This window comes from Olea europaea, unplaced genomic scaffold, assembly GCF_002742605.1.
Source record: "Olea europaea var. sylvestris unplaced genomic scaffold, O_europaea_v1 scaffold1024, whole genome shotgun sequence".
In the NCBI taxonomy this organism is placed as follows: Eukaryota; Viridiplantae; Streptophyta; class Magnoliopsida; order Lamiales; family Oleaceae; genus Olea; species Olea europaea.
The window spans coordinates 200,204-227,190 of record NW_019227569.1 but is presented as its reverse complement, the minus strand read 5'-3'; the positions used below and the strand labels follow the sequence as shown (position 1 = coordinate 227,190).

Sequence of the window (26,987 nt, the reverse complement as noted above, 5' to 3'; positions counted from 1 at the left end):
TTCAAAATTTTTAATATTAGAGGATTTGTGCCCACAAAATTTATATTTTCTACCAACAAAAAATTTGACGGGCAAAATATATCTTTTAATGACAAAAATATTTCACATATTCTTAGGCTAATAATTAGAGGGAAAAAATTTCGGTCCCCCCTCGCCTCCCTCCTTATTTTTAGCCCATACTTGAATTACCCACTTTCGGTTCCCCCCTCCCCCCTTATTTGGTGAACAGATAAATGAAAGAAAAAGAAAAAAATGTAGAAATAATGCTTCTCCAATTCTTCAGACCACGTTTCTCCCGGGCCTCCTTGCCTCCAAAAATTTTCAGCAAATAATTCCCTCTTCAATTTGGCCGCTTTAGTTTAGTCGCGCAAACCTAATTCCAATTTTCTCACCATCCAAATTTCTTGGGTGTGATATAATTCTTTCTCTTGGGTTTGCAAGAAATTTTATTCAGCAAGGATTGCCACAATTGGAGTTCATTTTACAAGAAACTTGCGGTCGATTTTTCAAGAGGGAAATTATTCAGCCACGATTGCCACGATTGGTTGTGATATAATTCTTCCTCCTGCACATTGTATTCATATTGAGTCAAAAAAAATACGGCTGAATCAACTAAAAATTTTGAGCCCTTCAAGTTGTCTTCAGGGTATGCCAATCAATCCTACTATTAATTTGTAAATCGTGTAAAAAAAATAAGTACATACTCTTGAATTTTGATATTGCGTTTTCAATTTCTTGCTATGGAAAAGCAAATAAATATGGAGGCTATTCTTCTATATGAATTTGAGATTACGTTTTGAGATTTGGCATATTTTGAAGTTGTGATCTGTAGAAAAAGAATTGTTGTTTTGCATATGGATTGTTTGGTTGGATGCTAAGATATGTATGTACGGGATGAATGGTTCTCTGTGGGGATTCTTCACTTCTTAATTTTGTATTGAAGAGGCATTTGGATCGGGACCATATTACGAGACGGAAACATGAGCATATGAAAATTCACATGGATTGCTTTTCAATCATTAAACAAAACTGAAATTAAGAATGTTAGACACAAAAGAATATATGTACAGAATTTGGTTTGGTGAGATATTATGGAAGAGTGCACCGCTGATCAACTCTCGATGTATCCAAGTCTCTATTTGAGCGGCAGTCTGTACCAATTTTATGCATATTAGAAGAAAGCCTTTGAAAATATCCTTTTGACCTGCTGCATATTATTAATTGAAGCATGGTAAACTCGATTATGATTACAATTCTGCACAAATAAAACTAAACGAGAAATACAATGAATATGAGTAAACATACTTGTGTCTTTTTCCTAGTTTTTTGAATGCCTGAGCTGAGAGAATTGTTTGTGTAAATAGTAGGAAATGGGCCCAAATGGATGCTATTGGTGGAGCACTAAAGTTGGACAATGAGTTGAACTGGGGATATGTAGTCGCTGACTTGAAATTGTAGTTGAAATTGAATAGAGCAATGGCCATTGAGTTAAAATTGAGTTGGGCTGAGTTGGGTTGTAAGTGGAAATTATAGTTGCTGACTTCTTGTTGGTGGATTGAATTGAGAATGAGTTTCAAAAATATAAGTTTTTGGAAAAATAATAGCCAAACATAGACTAAGCAAGTTAGGAACCATAGTCATCAATTCAATTTAGTAGCAAAGAACGGCAATTTGATTGGCCATCTTAGATGGCAACTTTGGGTAATCGATAGAGGCCAAAATATTAAGTATACTAATAAGTCAAATTAAATGTTTTATTGGCCTCTAAACTTTGCACTATATTATAGCCTATTTGTCGAACTTCATCAATTGTTCCATTAACCACCGAACCTTGCTCCGTCAAACTAAATCACTTACCCGATGGAATTAGTTACTTGACATGACTATATGAATGACGGAAAAATAAGCCAGTTAAAATCACACCTAATAATAACTATCTCGCCAACTCAAAATTTTGGAAAGTATCTAATTCTTTTGAGTGCAGATAACATAGTGTAGATGTCCCCCAAGCTTATTTACAAGTCAAATGAGTCTTCTAGTGCACGACTATGATTTCCCTTCTCTTGATACTTAGCGTATTGGTGGAGAAGTGTGAACTTGCAAAACAAAAATTAAATTCAATAATTTCTTGAAAATAGTATTAAAAGTTTCCCCTAAGTTGAGTGCATAGGGAGGTATAGGGTATTCAAGGCTGAGTTGAGTGCATACTATAAGTTGCACAAGACACATGAGAATGCATTGGCCAATCCCCCTTTAGAGATGCTTGATAGAGGTGTAGATCAATGGGTAGAACTGTGCAATCATTTCAACTCCGATATGTTCAAGGAATTTATTGTGTAACTTCTTACCAGTTCACTGCTTTATTCCTAATTTTGTTATGTAATGTGTGTGTGTGTGTATATATATTCTATTCTTTGCAAAAGGCATCATCAGCAAATATAGTGAATCGATCGAAGAAGAAGTATAATCATCGTATTGGTTCACGTCCTTTCTCATACACAGTGGAGGAGATGGTTGAGGTAGTGAACTTATATGTTATCAACATGTACTTAATTAATTATAAGAATTTGCATATAGTATTTGAAACATGGATTTTTTATTATTAGGATGGTTCGAAGTTTCCCGAAGTCGACACATTTGAGTTCGCTTATGCAGGAAAGAACAAGTGTTGGACTTATAATGTAGGTAAAGCTCAACATGTAAGAAAGACTCAATACTATAACTTTGTTTTCTTTATCATGTTTTATTTACCAAGTTAGACACAAAAGAATATACTACAAAGTTAGATCAATAGAAGCTATAAAAATTATCATTATGTTAAATAGTATGACAAATTTTCTATGATTTTGTTGTGTTTATTTTGGAAGTGGACACTGGCATGGTCAAAATGTTGTAGAGAATCAATTATATCTCTTAGGTTATGCTATATCTCTTGTGTGCATTTGTGATATATCTCTTGCAAAATTTCATTTTATGAGTTGCTTATATATCTTGTGAATTGTATTTGTAGGATGAGATGCTTATCAAAGAGTCTGAATATCTTGTATAGAAGGCAAAGGAGCATCAACTTCCCAAAGATATCCCTTTGGAGGAGATACTAGTAGATGATCCTAATGCCGGAATTAATATCATGATGTCTGTTCTAGGTACGAAGCCTGGACTTCAAATTTGTGGGTTGGGAGATGGTTGCCTTCGAGACATTCGGACATCTTCTTCTAATGTACACAATTTAGAGAAAGAGTTAGAAACAGAACGCGCTACTCGAAAGGCAGCTGATGCAACTCTAGTGAAGATGGAGCAAAGGATGCAACATAAGATGAAAGTTGTTGAGAAACAATTCAATTTTACATTGCAGTCATGGTATCATTCTATACACCAACTATGCGGTAAAGTTCCTGGCTTTGTTGTGCCCCCATTTACACCATTGTCAATAGAGATTAATGCTAATGAGGAAGATGATGCTATTGAGGACGAAGAAAATAACTTTGATGATGATCAGTCGCATATTTAATTCATGAGGATGAAGAGTTATTTTGTTAGGTGCATAATAATAGATATAGAGAATGTTTGCTATGCTCATTACTCATTTTAAGTTTAGATTTAATCAGACTTGGTTAATGAATTTTATTTGTGTTTTGAAAAAATGTTTTGGATTCAATTTTATTTTGATTGACACCACAAGTCTTAATTAATTTATTGTCGTTTTGTATCTTTATACTATTTCGAATGCGCTAAAAAATTACTATAATGTAAAGAACAAATAAAATATATAATTTAATTTTCTCCCTACGAATTGTTTCATAATAGCTTACATATATACTTTCCCTACAAAAAATTATTTATAGAGAAAAAAGGGTTTAGCCCACAAAATAATCTTTTAACCCATCGTCACAAATTCTTAATTGTTAGGAAAAATGTATCTTAGCCTACAAATATTCTTTCCACACAAAAAAATATTTATAGGGGAAAACACGATTTAGCCCACAACATAATTTGTGGGGAAAAGCAAAACCTTTTCATGGGCGAACGTAACTTTAGCAGACGAATCATTTTGTCGGGGAAACCTTTACGCGATTTTTGTCTCCAAAGGGTTCGTAAGGAAAAACCTTAGCCCACAAATTTCAAAAATTTGTCGCCTTTTACCTATCCCTTCGATGTTTACCCCACAAATGTGCCTACAAATTTATTTCGTTTGCAAATGTTTTTTCCCACAAATATGAACCTTTCCCTACAAAAAAAATTTGTAGGGAAAACATCAAATTCTTGTAGTGTTTGGACCATTTGCACCAAAATGGTGCAAAGTTTGGTGTTATATTGGAGTAGTTTTGCACAATTTTTTGGTGCAGTTAGGTGTTTTGGTGCCACCATTGGAGATGACCTTAGGTCAGTATTGCAAATTCCTATTGTCTGAGTCATCTCCATTTTTCCTAGAACCCTATCAAGCTTAGTCATGAAAACGTAAATAATGTATAGTTTATCAGGCATGTTTTGCACTAAAATGCATAAAGATTGCTGCGCAAATTATTCTTGGAACCCGGAAACTGCCATTGATGATGTAAATTAAAGAAAAAATAGTACTGTTAAAGTTCAAACGAGAACAAGAAGAAAAAAAGGATAATATGTATGAGATGGAATTTTATTGTTTTTAATGCAGTCCAACGTTATATTTCATAACAGAATGCATAGTTTGAAAGCTAATAATCTCATTTTGTGAACTTACTTTGACACGTTCCCTTATTCAAGTAATTTTGCTGTCTATGAGTTATGTAAATAGTGCTCCTGAGGATAAGAAAGGGGGAAGATTCAGGATAAACCACATCGCGAACCTTCTTTTAAACATTCCAGAAAATAATCTCATTTTGGTATACTTTTATATACCAAAAAGACCCCCAATTGCACCAATAATTTATAATCCGGTCTTTAAGTATAGATATTTAGGATTTTTGTTGATAAATTATAGCCTAATTTCTTATATATTTCATTTGTTAGGTAAAACTCGATTATTGAAAGTGTTTGGAACAAAGAAGCAAAAAAAAGGTGGAAAATGTGATTTCCAAAGTTTGGGGACTAAATTAAAACTTTTCAATCGTTGATTTGGACCACAAAACAATGATCGAAGATTATGACTTACCATATTTGCATCAGATACCGTATTTGAGCTCATTGTTTATCAATTATCGTATTTGCATTCAATAAGTTGTAACAGTATTGGTAACGCATTAATTTAAAATTCCATTAGAAATGCGACCGATTATATATTCACATAATAGTGGCGAACGTGAACATTTTAAACTAGGAGCATAATCAAACTTCAAAAAATGTGAGGAATTTTACATTCGAAAATTTACATCCAAAAAAGATCATACCCCATGTAAATTTATGTCCGAATTTTATATTCGAAAATTTACATGGGTATGATTTTTTTTAGATTTAAAATTTAAAATTTTTTTGATGTCATACCGTATGTAAAATTTTCTAATAAAATAATGTAAATTATATTGAGAAATTTCTTGTGCAAAGAAAAAAAATGCTAGTGAAATAATTAAAAAATTTTAAAGAAAAGATGAGTTAGACGCATCTTTATAAGACACATGTTTGACATACCTTTAACTTTTTTCGATTTCTATTTAAAACATTTTGAAATATTTATAATAAAGTTCTCGAAATGAGTGTCGAGATAACATAGACGATTTGTAGATTCGATTGGCGTACGATTATTGGATAAATTTTAAAGTTAGCATGTTATCGAAATTCTCGAAATACTATTTTGCATCGGTCTATTTTGACAAGCCGTAATATTTGCTATCGTTGACCGTTTCTTGCGCCATTAACAAAGTAGAAAACTATGCCGGTACTTTAAAATGGTATTATGAGTGCAATATTTGGTCTTCATTTGGTATCCAATTATGACTTTGAAAATTGAGAGATGAAATTTAAAAAAAGAAAAGAAAATAACGAAAAATAGAGAAAGAAAATGCTCATTTTCCATTTTCAAACACCTAATAAATCCAAAGGTTTATCATATTGGGGGGGGGGGGGAGAGAGAGAGAGAGAGAACTAGCTGAAATAAGGAGAAAAATAGAGAGAGAAAATGTCATCTTCCATTTTCAAACAATACTTCTACTTCCTCAAACACCTCCTAAACCCAAAGGTTTATTGTATAACACACACACACACACACACACACACACACACACACACACACAGAGAGAGAGAGAGCTAAAATTAAAAAGGGAGAAAGATAAAGAAAGAAAATGCCGTTTTCCATTTTCAAACAATGCTTCCGACTTCTCAAGCTCAACGTCCGAATCTTTAATGCAACGGCACGTTCCACCCTCAATTCCAACAATAAAGGTATTTTTTTTATTTTTTTTATAGAAAAAGATTTAAATCCTTTAATATTTTTGTGATGTATTATGTGTTATTTTGCTTGATGTGGTCACAGATGAGATGAAAAAGATAAAGAAAAAGAAATGTCCAACCTACATGCTAAAAAATAAAGAATTCTCATTCCCTCTATGTACTTGATAACTATTTCACATATGTAAATTACATGAATAGAAAGTCCAACCCAAAAATGTTTTTAACTAATTAAACACCATGGAATTTTTGTCAACTTTTGAACACAAGGAACGTAAATTAATGATTATGAGAATAATTAAGATCTATTGTCCTTATAGGAATTGCAATGCTCTGATCTTTAATTAGTGGTGGGAATGTGACAAAATCGCAGTGTCCATTTTTTTCTTTCAATCTAAGGGTTTAGTTGTGAACAAAGTTTGCAATGGAGGGATAGATCTATCCCTCTACACTGAATCTGTGTGTATTACTATATCAGAATGACACCATAGCCAAAAAGATGCATGGTTACTTCTCAAATTCTCAATCATCTTCAAACTTTTCTTTTGTATTAATCTGATCACTCTTTGTATTATGATGTTTTGTCACTTGTTTCTATGTTTTTGGGAAACATGTTAACCTTTCTGTATTTTAGGAAATGTTTATTATTTGAAGTTTACTTCAAGCCAGTAGAAACCTTTTCTAGACTAGATTGCGCATGTACACATTACCATGGACATCAGCAATCATCCCTTCTTCAAAGTTTTGTCTAGATAACTCAAGCATTGGTTTCTTTAATCGTGAAACTTAACTACTCTCGTCAAATATAGAGTACCTTGTCTATATTGTTCGACTCATGAAAATCTTCATTGATTTTTATTTTACCATGGTTTTTTTCTATTTTATGTGCCCGTAGATTCATCTTTGGGCAATAGATATTGCCTTCCTCTGAGGGAATTACTGGAATATTTCACAATCAACCCAAACAATTTATGGTACGATCTTCATGTGGACAAAAAGCAGAAACTATGTATAAGCAACCTGCAACTACTTTTTTGCTACCATGACTGCCATTCTCTTCAACATGCTAGTCAATTTTTTTGTACTGAAATATCATGGTTTTGGGCATATGATAAAATGCTTATCCCTTTCGTAGCCTGAGTTATTCGTGCGAGGAATGGAGTGGCAAGAGGAGGACATGTTCACTTTTTATATTGGTTTTTTACTTTCTACTTCGTAGCCATTATTGACTTTTATGTAATATTGTATTTGATGGAATATCTATTATGTAGTTCGAGAAGGCTCCAAAGCACTTTAACTATTTTCAATGTCTATTTAAACCATTTTGAAATATTTATGATATAGTTCTTGAAACGAGTTTCGAGATAACATAGGCGATTTGTAGATTCGGCTGGCGTACAATCATTGGAGAAATTTTAAAGTTTACAAATTATCGAAATTCTCGAAATGCTATTTTACATCGGTCTGTTTTGACAAGCCGTAACATTTGCTATGGTTGACCGTTTCTCGCGCCATTAACAAAGTTGAAAACTATGACGTTGATACTTTAAAATGGTATTATGAGTTTAATATTTGGTCTTCTTTTGGCATCCCATAATGATTTTGACAATTGAGAGATGAAATTTAAAAAAAAAAAAAGAAGAAGGTAAAAATAGAGAAACAAAATACCCATGTTCCATTTTCAAACACCTCTTATGCCCAAAGGTTTATCATATAGTGTAGAGAAAGAGAGAGCCGAAATTTAGAAAAATGAGGATAAAAATAGAGAAAGAAAATGCAATCTTCCATTTTCAAACAACACTTCGCCTTCTTAAGCACCACCTAAGCCCAAGGGTTTATCGTATAACAAAAAGAGAGAGAGAGAGAGAGAGAGAGAGAGAGAGAGAGAGAGAGAGAGAGAGGGATCTGAAATTAAAAAAGAAAAAAGGGAGAAAGATAAATAAAGAAAATGTCATATTCCATTTTCAAACAACTCTTCCAACTTCTCAAGCTCAATGTTGGAATCTTCAATGCAATGGCTGGTTCCACTCTCATTCCCAACAATAAAGGTATTTTTTTAATAGAAAAACATTTAAGTCCTTTAATAATTTTGTGATGTATTATGTATTATTTTGTTTATTGTGATCACAGATGAGATGAAAAAGATAAAGAAAAAGAAAGGTTCAGACTACGTGCCAAAAAAATGAAGCATTTCCATTCCCTCTAAATACTCGATAACAATTTCGTATATGTGCTTTACATGAATAGAAAGTCCAACCCGAAAATATTTTTAACAGATTAAAAACTATGGAATTTTGTCAACTTTTGAAGACAAGTAACGTAAATCGATGATTATGAGAATAAGTAAGATCTATTTTCCTCATAGGAATTGTAATGCTCTGATCTAGAATGAGTGGTGGGAATGTGACAAAATCGCAGTGTCCATCTACAACGTTTGCAATGGAGGGATAGATCTATCCCTCTACAATGACTCTGTGTGTATTACTATATCAAAATAGCACCATAGCCGAATATCTGCATGGTTACTTCTCAGATTCTCAATCATATGCAAACTTTTCTTTTCTATTAATCTGATCACTCTTTGTGTTTAGATGTTTTGTCACTAGTTCTATGTTTCTAGGAAACATGTTAAACTTTTCGCAATTTAGGAAATGTTTATTATTTGAAGTTTACTTCAAGCCAACACACATCTTTTCTAGACTAGATTGCGCTCGTATTCATTACCATGGACATATCTCGAGCATTGGTTTCTTTAATCGTGAAACTTAACTGCTCTCGTAAAATATAGATTACATTGTCTATATTGTTATCAACTCATGAAAATCGTCATTGATTTTTATTTTACCATGATTTTTTTCTATTTTATGTGCCCGTAGATTCATCTTTGGGCAATAGATATTACCTTCCTCCGAGGGAAATACTGGAATTTTTCACAATCAACCCAAACAATTTATAGTAAGATCATCATGCGGACAAAAAGCAGTAACTATGTAAAAGCAACCCGCAATTACTTTTGTGCTACCATGGCTGTCATCCTCTTCAACACGCTAGCTAATTTTTTGTAGTAGAATAGCATGGTTTTGGGCAAATGATAGAATGCTTATCCCTTTAGTAGCTTGAGTTATTCGTGCGAGGAATGGAGTGGCAAGAGGAAGACGAGTTCACTTTTTATATTGGTTTTTACTTTCTTCTTCGTAGCCATTATTGACTTTTATGTAATATTGTATTTGATGGAATATTTGTCCCTTGTTTGAGAAGGCTTCAAAGCACTTTCATTGTTTTCGATGTCTATTTAAAGCATTTTGAAATATTTATAATGTGGTTCTTGAAACGAGTTTCGAGATAACTTAGGCAATTTGTAGATTCGGCTAGCGTACAATCATCCGAGAAATTTTAAAGTTAGCACGTTATCGAAATTCTCGAAATGCTATTTTACATCGGTCTATTTTGACAAGCCATAACATTTACTACGTTTGACCGTTTCTCGCGCCATTAACGAAGTAGAAAACTATGCCGTCAGTACTTTAAAATGGTATTATGAGTGCAATATTTGGACTTCATTTGGCATCCCATAGTGACTTCGAAAATTGAGAGATGAAATTTTAAAAAAATAAAAAGAAGAAGAAGAAGAAAATAGTGAAAAATAGAGAAAGAAAATGCTCATGTTTCATTTTCAAACACATCATAAACCCAAGGGTTTATCATATGGCATAGAGAGAGAGAGAGAGAGAGAGAGAGAGAGAGAGGTAGAGAGCTGAAATTTAGAAAAATGGAGAAAGAAAATGCCATCTTCTATTTTCAAAAAACACTTCCACCTTCTCAAACACTTCCTAAACCCAAGAGTTTATCGTATAACAAAGAGAGAGAGAACTGAGATTAAAAAAGAAAAAAAAGGGAGAAAAATAAAGAAAGAAAATGCCCTCTTCCATTTTCAGACACCACTTCTAACTTCTCAACCTCAATGTCCGAATCTTCAATGCAATGGCAGGTTCCACCCTCAATCCCAGCAATAGAGGTTTTTTTATTTTTTATTATTATTTTTTTTTTGTAGAAAAACATTTGAGTCCATCAATACTAATGTGATGTATTTTGTGTTATTTTGTTTGTTGTGGTCACAGATGAGATGAAAGAGATATATAAAAAAAAAAAAAGGTTCAAAATACATGCCAAAAAAGCATTCTCATTCCCTCTATATACTCGATAACAATTTCGTATATTTGAATTACATGAATAGAAGTCCAATCCGAAAAATGTTTCTAACTGATTAAAGACCATGGAATTTTGTCAACTTTTGAACACAAGGAACGTAAATTGATGATTATGAGAATAAGTAAGATCTGTTGTTCTCTTAGGAATTGCAATGCTCTGATCTTAAATGAGTGGTGGGAATGTGGCAAAATCACATTGTCCTTTTTTTTTTTTTTTTTTTTTGCTTTCAATCTAAGGGTTTAATTGTGAACAGTGTTTGCAATGGAGGGATAGATCTATCCCTCTACCATGAATCTGTGTGTTTTACTTTATCATAATGGCGCCATAGCCAAATGGATGCATTGTTATTTCTCAAATTCTCAATCATATTCAAACTTTTCATTTGTATTAATCTGATCACTCTTTGTATTCAGATGTTTTGTCACTGGTTTCTATGTTTCTGGGAAACATGTTAATCTTTTTGCATTTTAGAAAATGTTTATTATTTGAAGTTAACTTCAAGCCAGCACACAACTTTTTTAGACTTGATTGTGCACGTACACATTACCATGGACATCAGCAACCATCCCTTCTTCAGAGTTTTGTACAGATAACTCAAGCATTGGTTTCTTTAATCGCAAAACTTAACTACTCTTGTCAAATATAGAGTACCTAGTCTATATTGTTATCTACTCATGAAAATCGTCATTGATTTTTATTTTACCATGATTTTTTCTATTTTATGTGCCAGTATATTCTTCTTTGGGCAATAGATATTTCCTTCCTCCAAAGGAATTACTGGAATATTTCACAATCAACCCAAACAATTTATCGTACGATCTTCATGCGGACAAAAAGCTGCAACTATGTATAAGCAACCAACAATTACTTTTGTGCTACCATGACTGCCATCCTCTTGAACACGCTAACTAATTTTTTTTGTAGTGGAATAGCATGATTTTGGGCATATGATAGAATGCTTATCCCTTTAGTAGCCTAAGTTATTCGTGCGAGGAATAGAGTGGCAAAAGGAAGACGAGTTCACTTTTTATATTGATTTTTATTTCTACTTCGTAGCCATTATCGACTTATATGTAATATTGTATTTGATGGAATATTTGTCACGTAGTTTGAGAAGGCTCCAAAGCACTTTCACTATTTTCGATGTCTATTTAAACCATTTTGAAATATTTATGATGTAGTTCTTGAAACGAGTTTCGAGATAACGTACGCGATTTGTAGATTCGGCTAGCGTACGATCATCCGAGAAATTTTAAAGTTAGCACGTTATCGAAATTCTTGAAATGCTATTTTACATCGGTCTATTTTGACAAGCTATAACATTTACTACGTTTGACCATTTCTCGCACCATTAACGAAGTAGAAGACTATGTTGTCAGTACTTTAAAATGGTATTATGAGAGCAATATTTGGTCTTCGTTTGGCATCCCATAGTGACTTCGAAAATTGAGAGATGAAATTTTTTTTAAAAAAAAAGGAAAATAGAGAAAAATAGAGAAAGAAAATGCTTATGTTTCATTTTCAAATACTTCATAAACCTAAGGGTTCATCATATAGTATAGAGAGAGAGAGAGAGAGAGAGAGGGAGAGAGCTGAAATTTAGAAAAATAAGGAGAAAAATAGAGAAAGAAAATGTCATCTTCCATTTTCAAACAACACTTTCGACTTCTCAAACACTTCCTAAACCCAAGATTTATCGTATAACAAAGAGAGAGAGAGAGAGAGAGAGAGAGAGAGAGAGAGAGAGCTAAAATTAAAAAAGAAAAAAAGGGTGAAAAATAAAGAAAGAAAATGCTATCTTCCATTTTCAAACAACGCTTCCGACTTCTCAAACTCAATGTCCGAATCTTCAATGCAATGGCAGGTTCTACCCTCAATCCCAACAATAGAGGTTTTTTTTTATTTTTATTTTTTTATTGGAAAACATTTAAGTCCTTTAATATTTTTGTGATACATTATGTGTTATTTTTTTTTTGTTGTCGTCACAAATGAGATGAAAAAGATAAAGAAAAAGAAAGGATCAAACTACATGCCAAAAAATGAAGCATTCACATTCCCTCTATGTACTCGATAACAATTTCGTATATGTGCATTACATAAATAGAAAGTCCAACTCGAAAATGTTTCTAACTGATTAAAGACCATGGAATTTTTGTCAACTTTCGAACACAAGGAACGGAAATTGATGATTATGAGAATTAGTAAGATCTATTGTCCTCATAGGAATTGCAATGCTCTAATCTTGAATGAGTGGTGAGAATGTGGCAAAATTGCAGTGTCCATTTTTTTGGCTTTCAATCTAAGCAATGGAGGGATAGATCTATCTCTCTACAGTGAATCTGTGTGTATTACTATATTAGAATGGCGCCATACCCAAATAGATGCATAGTTACTTCTCGGATTCTCAATCATATTCAAAATTTTCTTTTGTATTAATCTTATCACTCTTTGTATTCAGATGTTTTGTCACGGGTTTCTATGTTTCTGGGAAACATGTTAATCTTTCAACATTTTAGGAAATGTTTATTATTTGAAGTTTACTTCAAGCTAGCACACACCTTTTCTAGACTAGATTATGTACGTACACATTACCATGGACATCAGCAATCATTCCTTCTTCAAAGTTTTGTATAGATACCTCAGGCATTAGTTTCTTTAATAGCGAAACTTAACTACTCTTGTCAAATATACAATACCTTGTATATATGGTTATCGACTCAAGAAAATCGTTGTTGGTATTTATTTTTACCATAATTTTTTCTATTTTATGTGTCAGTAGATTCATCTTTGGGCAATAAATATTGCCTTCCTCCGAGGGATTTATTGGAATATTTCACAATCAACCTAAGCAGTTTATGGTACGATCTTCATGCGAACATAAAGCAGAAGCTATGTATAAGCAACCTGCAACTACTTTTGTGCTACCATGACTACCATCCTCTTCAACACGCTTGTCAATTTTTTTGTAGTGGAATAGCATGGTTTTGGGCATATGATAGAATGCTTATTCCTTTCATAGCCTGAGTTATTCGTATGAGGAATGGAGTGGAAAAAAGAGGACGAATTCACTTTTTATATTGGTTTTAACTTTCTACTTCGTAGCCATTATTGACTTTTAAGTAATATTGTATTTGATGGAATATCTATTACGTGGTTTGAGAAGGCTCCAAAGCACTTTAACTATTTTCGATCTCTATTTAAACCATTTTGAAATATTTATGATATAGTTCTTGAAAAGAGTTTCGAGATAACATAAGCGATTTATAGATTCAACTGGCGTACGATCATCAGAGAAATTTTAAAGTTAGCACATTATCGAAATTCTCGAAATGCTATTTTACATCGGTCTATTTCGACAAGCCTTAACATTTGCTACGGTTGATCATTTCTCGAGCCATTAACGAAGTTGAGAACTATGACGTCGATACTTTAAAATGGTATTATGAGTGTAATATTTGGTCTTCGTTTCGCATCCCATAATGATTTTGAAAATTAAGAGATGAAATTTAAAAAAAAATGAAAAATTGAGAAAGAAAATACCCATGTTCCATTTTCAAACACCTCTTAAGCCCAAATGTTTATCATATAGTAGAGAGAGAGAGAGAGAGAGAGAGAGATGAAATTTAGAAAAATGAGGAGAAAAATAGAGAAAGAAAATGCAATCTTCCATTTTCAAACAACACTTCCCCTTCTCAAACACCACCTAAGCCCAAGGGTTTATCGTATAACAGAGAGAGAGAATTGAAATTAAAAAAGAAAAAAAGAAATAAGGGAGAAAGATAAATAAAGAAAATGTCATCTTCCATTTTCAAACAACGCTTCCGACTTCTCAAGCTCAATGTTGAAATCTTCAATGCAATGGCTGGTTCCAATCTCAATCCCAACAATAGTGATATTTTTTTTTATAGAAAAACATTTATGTCCTTTAATATTTTTGTGATGTATTATGTATTATTTTGTTTGTTGTGATCACAAATGAGATGAAAAAGAAAAAGAAAGGTTCAAACTACATGCCAAAAAATGAAGCATTTCCATTCTCTCTAAATACTCGATAACAATTTCGTATATGTGCTTTACATGAATAGAAAGTTCAACCCGAAAATGTTTTTAACCGATTAAAGACTACGGAATTTTGTCAACTTTTGAACACAAGTAACGTAAATTGATGACTATGAGAATATGTAAGATCTATTGTCCTCATAGGAATTGCAATGCTTTGATCTTGAATAAGTGGTGGGAATGTGACAAAATCCCAATGTCCCTTTTTTTTTTTTTTTTTTTTTTTTTGGCTTTCAATGTAAGGGTTTTGTTGTGAACAAAGTTTGCAATATAAGGATAGATCTATCACTCTACAGTGAATCTGTGTGTATTACTATATCAGAATAGCACCATAGCCAAACATCTGCAAGGTTACTTCTCAAATTCTCAATCATATTTAAACTTTTCTTTTCTATTAATCTGATCACTCTTTGTGTTCAGATGTTTTGTCATTGGTTTATATGTTTCTAGAAAACATTTTAATCTTTCTGCATTTTAGGAAATGTTTATTATTTGAAGTTTACTTTAAGCAAGCACACACCTTTTCTAGACTAGATTGCGCCCGTAAACATTGACATGGACATACTTCAAGCATTGGTTTCTTTAATCACAAAACTTAAATACTCTTGTCAAATATAGAGTACCTTGTCTATATTGTTATCGACCTATGAAAATCGTCATTGATTTTTATTTTACCATATTTTTTTCTATTTTATGTGCCCGTAGATTCATCTTTGGGCAATAGATATTGCCTTCCTCCAAAGGAATTACTGGAATATTTCACAATCAACCCAAATAATTTATGGTACGATCTTCATGCGAACAAAAAATAGTAAAAGTGTATAAGAAACCTGCAATTACTTTTGTGCTACCATGACTGTCATCTTCTTCAACATGCCAACTAATTTTTTTGTAGTGGAATAGCATGATTTTGGGCATATGATAGAATACTTACCCCTTTAGTAGCCTGAGTTATTCGTGTGAGGAATGGAGCGGCAAGAGGAAGACGAATCACTTTTTATATTGGTTTTTACTTTCTATTTCATTGCCATTATTGACTTTTATGTAATATTATATTTGATGGAATATTTGTTACGTAGTTTTGGAAGGCTCCAAAGCACTTTCCCTATTTTCGATGTCTATTTAAACCAATTTGAAATATTTATGATGTAGTTCTTGAAACGAGTTTCGAGATAACATAGGCGATTTGTAGATTCGACTAGCGTACGATCATCCGAGAAATTTTAAAGTTAGCACGTTATCGAATTTCTAGAAATGCTATTTTACATCGGTCTATTTTAACACGCCGTAACATTTACTACGTTTGACCGTTGCTCGCGCCATTAACAAAGTAGAAAACTATGCCGTCGGTACTTTAAAGTGGTATTATGAGAGCAATATTTGGTCTTCGTTTGGCATCCTATAGTGACTTCGAAAATTGAGAGATGAAATTTAAAAAAAAAAAAAAAAAGAAAATATCAAAAAATAGAGAAGGAAAATGCTCATGTTCCATTTTCAAACACCTCATAAGCCCAAGGGTTTAGCATATAGCATAGAGAGAGAGAGAGAGAGAGAGAGAGCTGAAATTTAGAAAAATAAGGAGAAAAATAGAGAAAGAAAATGTCATCCTCCATTTTCAAACAACACTTTCGACTTCTCAAACACTTCCTAAACCCTAGGGTTTATCGTATAACAAAGAGAGAGAGAGAGAGAGAGCTGAAATTAAAAAAAGGAGAAAAATAAAGAAAGAAAATGCCATCTTCCATTTTCAAACAACACTTCCGACTTCTCAAGTTCAATGTCCAAATCTTCAATGCAATGGAAGGTTCTACCCTCAATCCCAACAATAGAGGTTTTTTTTTTATTGGAAAAAATTTAAGTCCTTTAATATTTTGTGATATGTTGTGTTATTTTGTTTGTTGTGGTCACAGATGAGATGAAAAAGATGAAGAAAAAGAAAGGATCAAAGTACAAGCCAAAAAATAAAGCATTCACATTCCCTCTATGTACTCGATAACAATTTCGTATATGTGCATTACATGAATAGAAAGTTCAACTCGAAAATGTTTCTAACTGATTGAAGACCATGAAATTTTTGTCAACTTTTGAACACAAGGAACGGAAATTGATGATTTTGAGAATTAGTAAGATCTATTGTCCTCATAGGAATTGCAATGCTCTGATCTTGAATGAGTGGTGGGAATGTGGCAAAATCGCAGTGTCCATTTTTTTAGCTTTCAATATAAGGGTTCAGTTGTGAATAAAGTTTGCAATGGAGGGATAGATCTATCTCTTTACAGTGAATCTGTGTGTATTACTATATCAGAATGGCGCCATAGCCAAATAGATGCATAGTTACTTCTCAGATTCTCAATCATATTCAAAATTTTCTTTTGTATTAATCTGATCACTCCTTGTATTCAGATGTTTTGTCACTGGTTTCTATGTTTTTGGGAAACATGTTAATCTTTTAGCATTTTAGGAAATGTTTATTATTTGAAGTTTATTTCAAGCCAGCACACACCTTTTCTAGACTAGATTGCGCATGTACACATTACCATGGACATCGGCAATCATCCCTTCTTCAAAGATTTGTATAGATACCTCAAGCATTGGTTCCTTTAATAGCGAAACTTAACTACTCTTGTCAAATATAGAGTACCTAGTCTATATTGTTATCGGCTCAAGAAAATCGTCATTGATTTTTATTTTACCATGATTTTTTCTATTTTATGTGCCCATAAATTCTTATTTGGGCAATAGATGTTACCTTCCTCCGAGGGAATTACTAGCATATTTCACAATCAACCCAAACAATTTATGGTACGATGTTCATGTGGACAAAAAGTAGTAACTATGTATAAGCAACATGCAACTACTTTTGTGCTACCATGACTACCATCCTCTTCAACATGCTAGTCAATTTTTTTGTAGTGGAATAGCATGGTTTTGGGCATATGATAAAATGCTTACCCCTTTCATAGCCTGAATTATTCGTAAAAGAAATAGAGTTGCAAGAGAATGACAAGTTTACTTTTTATATTGGATTTTACTTTCTACTTCGTAGCCATTATTAACTTTTATGTAATATTTTATTTGATGGAATATCAGTTACATAGTTTGAGAAGGATCCAAAGTACTTAAACTATTTTGAAATATTTATGAAATATTTATGATATAGTTCTTGAAACGAATTTCAAGATAACATAGGCGATTTCTAGATTCGGCTAACATACGATCATCGGAGAAATTTTAAAGTTAGCACTCATCGAAATTCTCGAAATGCAATTTTACGTTGGTCTATTTTCACAAGCCGTAACATTTGATATGGTTGACCGTTTCTCGCGCCATTAACGAAGTAGAAAACTATGCCGTCTGTACTTTAAAATGGTATTATGAGTGCAACATTTGATCTTCGTTTGGCATCCCATAATGACTTCAAAAATTGAGAGATGAAATTAAAAAAAAAAAGCAAAAAATAGAGAAAGAAAATGCCCACGTTCCATTTTCAAACACCTCTTAAGCCCAAGGGTTTATCATATAGTGTGTGTGTGTGTGTGTGTAGAGAGAGAGAGAGAGAGAGAGAGGTGAAATTTACAAAAATAAAGAGAAAAATAGAGAAAGAAAATGCCATCTTCCATTTTCTAACAACACTTTCGCCTCCTCAAACACCTCCTAAGTTTAAGGGTTTATTATATAATAGAGAGAGAGAGAGAGAGAGAGAGAGAGAGAGAGAGAGAACTGAAGTTAAAACAGAAAAAAGGGAGAAAGATATAGAAAGAAAATGCCAACTTCCATTTTTAAACAACGCTTCCGACTTCTCAAGCTCAATGTTCAAATCTTCAATGCAATGGCAGGTTCGACCCTCAATCCCGACAATAGAGTTTTTTTATTTTATTTTTTTTTATAGAAAAACATTTAAGTCCTTTAATATTATTGTGATGTATTATGTGTTATTTTGTTTGTTGTGGTCACATATGAGATGAAAAAGAAAAAGAAAGGTTCAAACTACATGCCAAAAAAATGAAGCATTCCCATTTCCTCTATATACTCAATAACAATTTCGTATATGTGCAATAAATTAATAGAAAGTTAAACCCAAAAATGTTTTTAACTGATTAAAGATCGTGGAATTTTGTCAATTGTTGAACACAAGGAACGTAAATTGATGACTATGAGAATAAGTAAAATCTATTGTCCTCATAGGAATTGCAATACTATGATCTTGAATGAGTGGTGGGAATGTGACAAAATCGCAGTTTCCATTTTTTTTCTTTCAATCTAAGGGTTTAGTTTTGAACAAAGTTTGCAATTGAGGAATAGATCTATCCCTCTACAGTGAATCTGTGTGTATTACTATACCAAAATGGCATCATAGCCAAATAGATGCATGATTACTTCTCAGATTCTCAATCATATTCAACTTTTCTTTTGTATTAATCTAATCACTCTTTGTATTCAAATGTTTTGTCACTTATTTCTATGTTTTTGGGAAACATATTAATCTTTCTGCATTTTAGGAAATGTTTATTATTTGAAGTTAACTTCAAGCCAGCACACACCTTTTCTAGACTAGATTGCATACGTACACAATACCATGGACATCAGCAATCATCACTTCTTCAAAGTTTTGTATAGATACCTCAAGTATTAGTTTCTTGAATCGCGAAACTTAACTGCCCTTGTCAAATATAGAGTACATTGTCTATATTGTTATTGACTCATCTAATCTTCATTGGTTTTTATTTTACCATGATTTTTTTCTATTTCATGTGCTTGTAGTTTGGGCAATAGATATTGCCTTCCTCCGGGGGAATTACTGAAAATATTTCACGGATAACCTAAACAATTTATATTACGATCTTCATGCGGATAAAAAGCAGCAACTATGTATAAGCAACCTACAACTACTTTTATGCTACCATGATTGTCATCTTCTCCAACACACTAGTCAATTTTTTTGTAGTGGAATAGCATGGTTTTGGGCATATGATAGAATGCTTTTCCCTTTCGTAGCCTGAGTTATTCATGTGAGGAATGGAGTGGCAAGAGGAGGACGAGTCCACTTTTTATATTGGTTTTTACTTTCTACTTCGTAGCCATTATTGATTTTTATGTAATATTGTATTTGATGGAATATTTGTTATGTAGTTTGAGAAGGCTCCAAAGCACTTTAACTATTTTCCATGTAAACCATTTTGAAATATTTATGATATAGTTCTTGATATGAGTTTCGATATAACATAGGTGATTTGTAGATTCGGCTAGCGTATGATCATCGGAGAAATTTTAAAGCTAGCACGTTATCGAAATTCACGAAATACTATTTTACATCGGTCTATTTTGATAAGTCGTAACATTTGCTATGGTTGATCATTTGTCGTGCCATTAACGAAGTAGAAAACTATGGCGTCGATACTTTAAAATGGTATTATGAGTGCAGTATTTGGTCTTCGTTTGGCATCCCATAATGACTTCGAAAATCGAGAGATGAAATTTATAAAAAAAAAAAAAAAAAGCAAAAAATAGACAAAGAAAATGCCCATGTTCCATTTTCAAATACCTCCTAAGCCCAAGAGTTTATCATATAGTAGAGAGAGAGAGTGTTGAAATTTAGAAAAATAGAGCGAGAAAATGTCATCTTCCATTTTCAAACAACACTTCCGCCTTTTCAAACACCTCCTAAGCCCAAGGGTTTATTGTATAACAGAGAGAGAGAGAACTGAAATTAAAAAGGAACAAAGGGAGAAAGATAAAGAAAGAAAATGCCAGCTTCCATTTTCAAACAACGCTCCGACTTCTCAAGCTCAATGTCCGAATCTTCAAAGCAATGGCAGGTTCTACCCTCAATCCCAACAATATAGGTATTTTTTTTATTTTTTTTTATTTTATAGAAAAACATTTAAGTCCTTTAATATTTTTGTGATGTATTATGTGTTATTTTATTTGTTGTTGTCACAGATGAGATGAAAAATATAAAGAAAAAGAAAGGCTAAAACTAAATGCCAAAAAATGAAGCATTCTCATTCCCTCTATATACTCGATAACAATTATATATATATATATACATTACATGAACATAAAGTCCAACGCGAAAATATTTTTAACTGATTAAAGATCATGGAATTTTTGTCAACTTTTGAACACAAGAAACATAAATTGATGATTATGAGAATAAGTAAGATCTATTGTCCTCATAGGAATTGCAATGCTATGATCTTGAATGAGTTGTGGGAGTTTCACAAAAATCGCAGTGTCCATTTTGCTTGCTTTCAATCTAAGAGTTTAGTTGTGTACAAAGTTTGTAATGGAGGGATAGATCTATCCCTCTACAGTGAATCTATGTGTATTACTATATTAGAATGGCATCATAGCCAAATAGATGCATGTTTACTTCTAGATTCTCAATCATGTTCAAACTTTTCTTTTGTATCTGATCACTCTTTGTATTTAGATGTCTTGTCACTGGTTTCTATGTTTTTGGAAAACATGTTAATCATTCTGCATTTTAGGAAATGTTTATTATTTGAATTTTACTTCAAGCCAACAAACACCTTTTCTAGACTAGATTGTGCACGTATACATTACCATGGACATCTGCAATCATCCCTTCTTCAAAGTTTTGTATAAATACCTCAAGCATTGGTTTCTTTAATCGCGAAACTTAGCTACTCTTGTCAAATATAGAGTACTTTGTCTATATTGTTATCGACTCATGAAAATCGTCATTGGTTTTTATTTTACCATGATTTTTTCTATTTTATGTGCTTGTATATTCATCTTTGGGCAATAGATATTACCTTCCTCCGAGGGAGTTACTGGAAATATTTCACAGACAACCCAAACAATTTATAGTACGATCTTCATGTGGACAAAAAACAGTAACTATGTATAAGCAACCTACAACTACTTTTGTGCTACCATGACTGCCATCATCTTCAACACGCTAGTCAATTTTTTTGTAGTGGAATAGGATGGTTTTGGACATATAATAGAATGCTTATTCCTTTCGTACCCTGAGTTATTCGTGCAAGGAATGGAGTGGCAAGAGTAAAACGAGTTCACTTTTTATATTGGTTTTTACTTTCTACTTCATAGCCATTATTGACTTTTATGTAATATTGTATTTGATGGAATATCTGTTACGTAGTTTGAGAAGGCTCCAAAGCACTTTTACTATTTTCGATGTCTATTTAAACCATTTTGAAATATTTATGATATAGTTCTTGAAACGAGTTTCGCGATAACATAGGTGATTTGTAAATTCGGCTAGCGTACGATCATCGAAGAAATTTTAAAGTGAGCACGTGTTTGGAATACTATTTTACATCGTTCTATTTTAACAAGTCGTAACATTTTCTACGGTTGACTATTTCTCGCGCCATTAACGAAGTAGAAAACTATGCCTTGATACTTTAAAATGGTATTATGAGTGCAATATTTGGTCTTTGTTTGTCATCCCATAATGACTTTGAAAATTGAAAGATGAAATTTAAAAAAGAAAATACCGAAAAATAGAGAAAGAAAATTCCCATGTTCCATTTTCAAACACCTCTTAAGCCCAAAGGTTTATCATAAGTATGAGAGAGAGAGAGAGAGAGAGAGCTAAAATTTAGAAAAATAAGGAGAAAAATAGAGAAAGAAAATACTATCTTCCATTTTCAAACAACACCGTCGCCTTCTCAAACACCTCCTAAGTCCAAGGGTTTATCGTATAACAGAGAAAGAGGTGAAATTAAATAAGAAAAAAAAGAAAAAAAGGGCGAAAGATAAAGAAAGAAAATGTCATATTCCATTTTCAAAAAACGCCTCCGACTATTCAAGCTCAATGTCCAAATCTTCAATGCAAAGGTAGGGTTCACCCTCAATCCTGACAATAGAGATATTTTTTTATTATTTTTTTTACAAAAAAACATTTAAGTCCTTTAATATTTTTGTGATGTATTATGTGTTATTTTATTTGTTGTGGTCATAGATGAGATGAAAAAGAAAAAGAAAAAGAAAGGTTCAAACTACATGCCAAAAAGTGACGCATTCCTATTCCCTCTATATACTCGATAAAAATTTTATATATGTGCATTACATGAATAGAAAGTCCAACCCAAAAATATTTTTAACTGATTAAAGTCCATGGAATTTTTGTCAACTTTTGAACACAAGGAACTTAAATTGATGATTATTAGAATAAGTAAGATCTATTGTCCTCATAGGAATTGCAATGCTCTAATCTTGAATGAGTGGTGGGAATGTGAGAAAATCGAATTGTCCAAATTTTTTTTTTTTTTTTTTTCTTTGAATCTAAGGGTTTAGTTGTGAACAAAGTTTGTAATGAAGGGATAGATCTATCCCTCTACAGTGAATCTGTATGTATTACTATATCAAAATGGCACCATAGCTAAATAGATGCATGGTTACTTCTCGGCTCAATCATATTCAAACTTTTCTTTTTTATTAATCTGATTACTCTTTGTATTCAGATGTTTTGTCACTGGTTTCTATGTTTTTGGGAAACATTTTAATCTTGCTGTATTTTAGAAAATGTTTATTATTTGAAGTTAACTTCAAACCAACACACACCTTTTATAGACTAGATTGTGCACGTACACATTATCATGAACATCAGCTATCATCCCTTCTTCAAAGCTTTGTATAGATACCTCAAGCATTGGTTTCTTTAATCGTGAAACTTAATTGCTCTTGTCGAATATAGAGTACCTTGTCTATATTATAATCGACTCATGAAAATCGTCATTGGTTTTTATTTCACCATGATTTTTTCTATCTTATGTTCTTGTAGATTCATCTTTGAGCAATAGATATTGCCTTCCTCTGAGGTAATTACTGGAAACATTTCACAGACAACCCAAATAATTTATAGTAGGATCTTCACGCGGACAAAAAACAGTAACTATGTATAAGCAACCTGCAACTACTTTTTCCAAATTATCAAAGCCACATGAAAAGCTAGCTAGACTTCGGATTGATATGGAAAGTAATATGATACCTCAAATGTAAGTAAAATAATTTGTTTCTCGGTATGTTCTTAATGACTTGGGAATTTGATAACAATGTTTTTGTGTTCCTATTTCTAGGACATACTATACAAATTTAGCAATCAAAATATTTACAGAACCAAATAAAAGTATTTCAAAGAAGGTAATCAACCTTCCAAATGGTGCAAAAATAAGTTTTGTGGAGTGGTAAGACTTAAGATGTGTGATCTCTATGTATCCTTATTTCATAATTGTTTCATGAGGTCTATGCATAGTGATTTTTTATAGAGTTAAAACTAAGTATTTATTGTAACTCAATTTATTTATTTTTTTGTTCCAACAAGGTCAGAAGATAGTCGACACATATGCTTTAGTGTACAAACTGATGAGGGAAGTCGTTCCTAGTTCTATAAAAATATCTCTGTCGCATTACCAAGTTGGTACACCTTAAGTTTCACTTGACCGGCATAATGATGTTTTAATTGAATGCAATTACACTATCTTAAACAAATTTGATTTCATGTGTTTCTTGAGATATTAATTTTATTTCTCCCTTTGCAATGATATTTCGCTTCTCAAACAGGAGGATGGCACTGGAAGCAACCTAAGAATATGGGTTGCGAATGTAGAAACAAGAGAAGCTAGACCTTTGTTTCAAAATCCAAATATATTTTTTAATCTTCTTCTTTTTGGGTATGTTTCAACTTTTTCCATTTTTCATGAATAATATTTTGATTAATTGATCTCTCTCTCTCTCTCTCGTTATGCTTCCTAGATTTTTTGGACAAATAATTCAACTATTTTTGTCCTCATCATTCTTATGAATCGTGTACGTCCCCCAAGTAGACCGACAGTCCCATTTGGCCCCAAAATAGAGTCCAATGAGCACATTGACAGGTTAAATTTCCTAATTATCAAGAACTTTTGAAGGATAAATACGATAAGGATTTGTTTAAATATTATGCAACTTCAGAGATGATTTTGGTATCTTTAGATGGGAAAATGAAGCTCACTTGAGCATCGGCAATTTATACATCATTGAACCTATCTTCGGATTACAGTGAGATAAAAATTACATATATCAAAAGACCAATCTCATATGTTGTTCCTTATATTTTTTTTTCAAAATAATCTGCGACTTGGCCAATAAAAGGAAAAAACTATTAAAAAATGCGATAGGAGCTCGATGGATTGGTCTACAAAAGAGGCTTCTAAACATACATGTTATGACAGTTATTATTTTAGGAAATAATATTGTTATAAAAAAGTGCAATTTGAGAAACGTCCCATTGCTAATGGAATTTTATTTGCTGAATTATAAATAGTTTCTCATCTCTGAACACACAAAATTGGTTGTAGCAAGAAGGCGAAACAAAAATGCCTAGTTAGAAAGAAGTTCCCCTATCCTTACCCTGTGAAGGATATAGAAAAGATCAATTTTAAAAGAAATGATGTGGTAAAACTAGAAGCAAACTTGTGTCTTCCACAGGTCTACAATCAGACTAGAGATGGACCCCTCCCATGCATTATCTGGCCTTACCTAAGCTTGGTTTCGATTCGCGTGATGTTAATTACTATTTTTCCCCATTTTCTCTCTGTTTGGCTAGTGAGAGGGTATGAATTTCTTTCGATTAAGATTCTATCTTGCTTATGTTGCTTGTCGGTTAGCGTTCTCATTGCCAACTTAATGTAATTATAATTGCTCTCCAAACTTGCAAGTTGGCTGTCTAGTTTGATATATGTATATCAATTAAGGATGAAGAAAAGGCATATGATGGGTATGATAATGCTTCCAAGACATCTATGCTTATTTTTCTTTTTGTTTAAAAACACAAATTTACTAAAAGATTTGGACCCTCTACTGAAGTAAGAAAAAAAAAGAAACTAGTGTTATGAATGCTAAGTTGGTAGCTTGCAAGAAGAGATAAAGACTTATGTGAACTCTTAAGAAATTATTGCATGAAAGAAGTAACATAAATCAATTTTCACAGGCACAAGGTAAGTTGAGGAATTTGTGTCAATTGTAGAAGCTGCGGTACAAGAGGTCATTAATCTAGGTGTAAGTTTTCCATCATTACTCAATGGTATAATTTGATTTTGAACATGGAAAAACTGATTTCGGATTTTCCTATAAAGGTGGCTCATCCACACAAAATTGTTGTTGGTGGTCATTCCTTTGGTGCTACCATGACTGCGACCCTCCTTCAATATGCTGGTTATCTTTTTTGTTGTGAAATCGTATGGTTTGGAGCATATAATAGAACACTTACTCTTTTTGGGTTTCAGATAGCAATTTATTTTCTGAACAATTTTGGATTTAATCAAGGTGTTGGAATTGCTATTCTATGCTTTTATTTTGGACGATTTGACAATTCTCCTATTTATTTTGATTTTTAATAAAAATTAAAATAATGTGATTCTCTCTCTTTCTCTTTCTCTCTCTCTCTCTCTCTCTCTCTCTCTCTCTCTCTCCCTTCCTCTTATCATCATCTTTTTATCATTTATTTATTTTTATTTTTCTTTTTTGATCAGTAATTTATTTATTTTTCTTTTGCGGACAACATGTTTAGCTAATTTACTGATAATTGTTCACAATGATGCAGACCCTTCACTTCTATAAGGCTTTGATTGCCAATGGAGCGTGCTGTAGTCTTGTTATTATTCCTTTCAAGGACCATACTTGGCAAAAAAGAACATTTTGGATGTTTTATGGGAAATTGACAGCTGGCTTCAAAAATATTGCATGGCTAATTCAGGTACAAGTACAGATGGAAAAATCTAATTTTTCTAATGATCAAGGTAACTTTTTTCATCTTTCTTGCAATGAAGAAATTACAACTCTAGAAATGGATTTATTATGTGTTTATGATGCTGTCACAATGCTACTCACTCCTTGATAGTCATTACTGAACTTGCATAAAAAGGAAGCTCGTCCGAAAAAAATGATATTGTTGGTCATTCCTTTTGGACTACCACGACTGCCATCCTCTTCAATACGCAAGTCACTTTTTTTGTAGTGGAATAGTATGGTTTGGGGCATATGATAGAATGCTTATCCCTTTCGGATTTCAGGTCTGCACCCTGTGTTATTCATACGAGGAATGGAGTGGTAAGAGGAGGACAAGTTCACTTTTTATATTGGTTTTTACTTTCCACTTCATAGCCATTTTTGATTTTGATTTAATATTGTATTTGATGGAATATCCCTTACGTAGTTTGAGAAGGCTCCAAAGCACTTCCACTTTACAATCGAAATACAATCTTGAATGTCAAGCCAATCTAGATCAGGAACGGCCCTGGCCCAAGGCAAGTAAGGTTACTGCCTTGGGCCTCAAATTTCAAGGGGCCTCTAAAAAAGGCCCAAAATCGCCCATCCTTTGATAAATA

At 32.7% G+C, this 26,987-nt stretch overlaps 1 protein-coding gene across 3 annotated transcripts; it reads left to right on the top strand.

The window, feature by feature from the left end:
• Nucleotides 1-2,135: 2,135 nt before the first annotated feature.
• On the top strand, nucleotides 2,136-3,625 carry LOC111372767. 3 transcript variants are annotated; one of them, XM_022995161.1, is made up of 3 exons: nucleotides 2,136-2,519; nucleotides 2,607-2,681; nucleotides 3,011-3,625. In XM_022995161.1, the coding sequence occupies exons 1-3, from the start codon at nucleotides 2,283-2,285 to the stop codon at nucleotides 3,047-3,049; spliced, it is 351 nt and encodes a 116-aa protein (XP_022850929.1). In that variant the 5' UTR covers nucleotides 2,136-2,282; the 3' UTR covers nucleotides 3,050-3,625. The 3 variants fall into 3 exon arrangements, with proteins under 3 accessions (XP_022850929.1, XP_022850930.1, XP_022850928.1); XM_022995162.1 differs by having other exon boundaries at nucleotides 2,607-2,685; XM_022995160.1 differs by having other exon boundaries at nucleotides 2,607-2,699.
• Nucleotides 3,626-26,987: the final 23,362 nt, after the last annotated feature.

Coding starts and splice junctions, on each gene's coding strand:
- LOC111372767 (XM_022995160.1), top strand. CDS start 2,283: ATGGGTAGAACTGTGCAATCATTTCAACTCCGATATGTTCAAGGAATT. Junction 2,520..2,606: donor CAGTGGAGGAGATGGTTGAG/GTAGTGAACTTA, acceptor TTTTATTATTAG/GATGGTTCGAAGTTTCCCGA. Junction 2,700..3,010: donor ATGTAGGTAAAGCTCAACAT/GTAAGAAAGACT, acceptor TTGTATTTGTAG/GATGAGATGCTTATCAAAGA.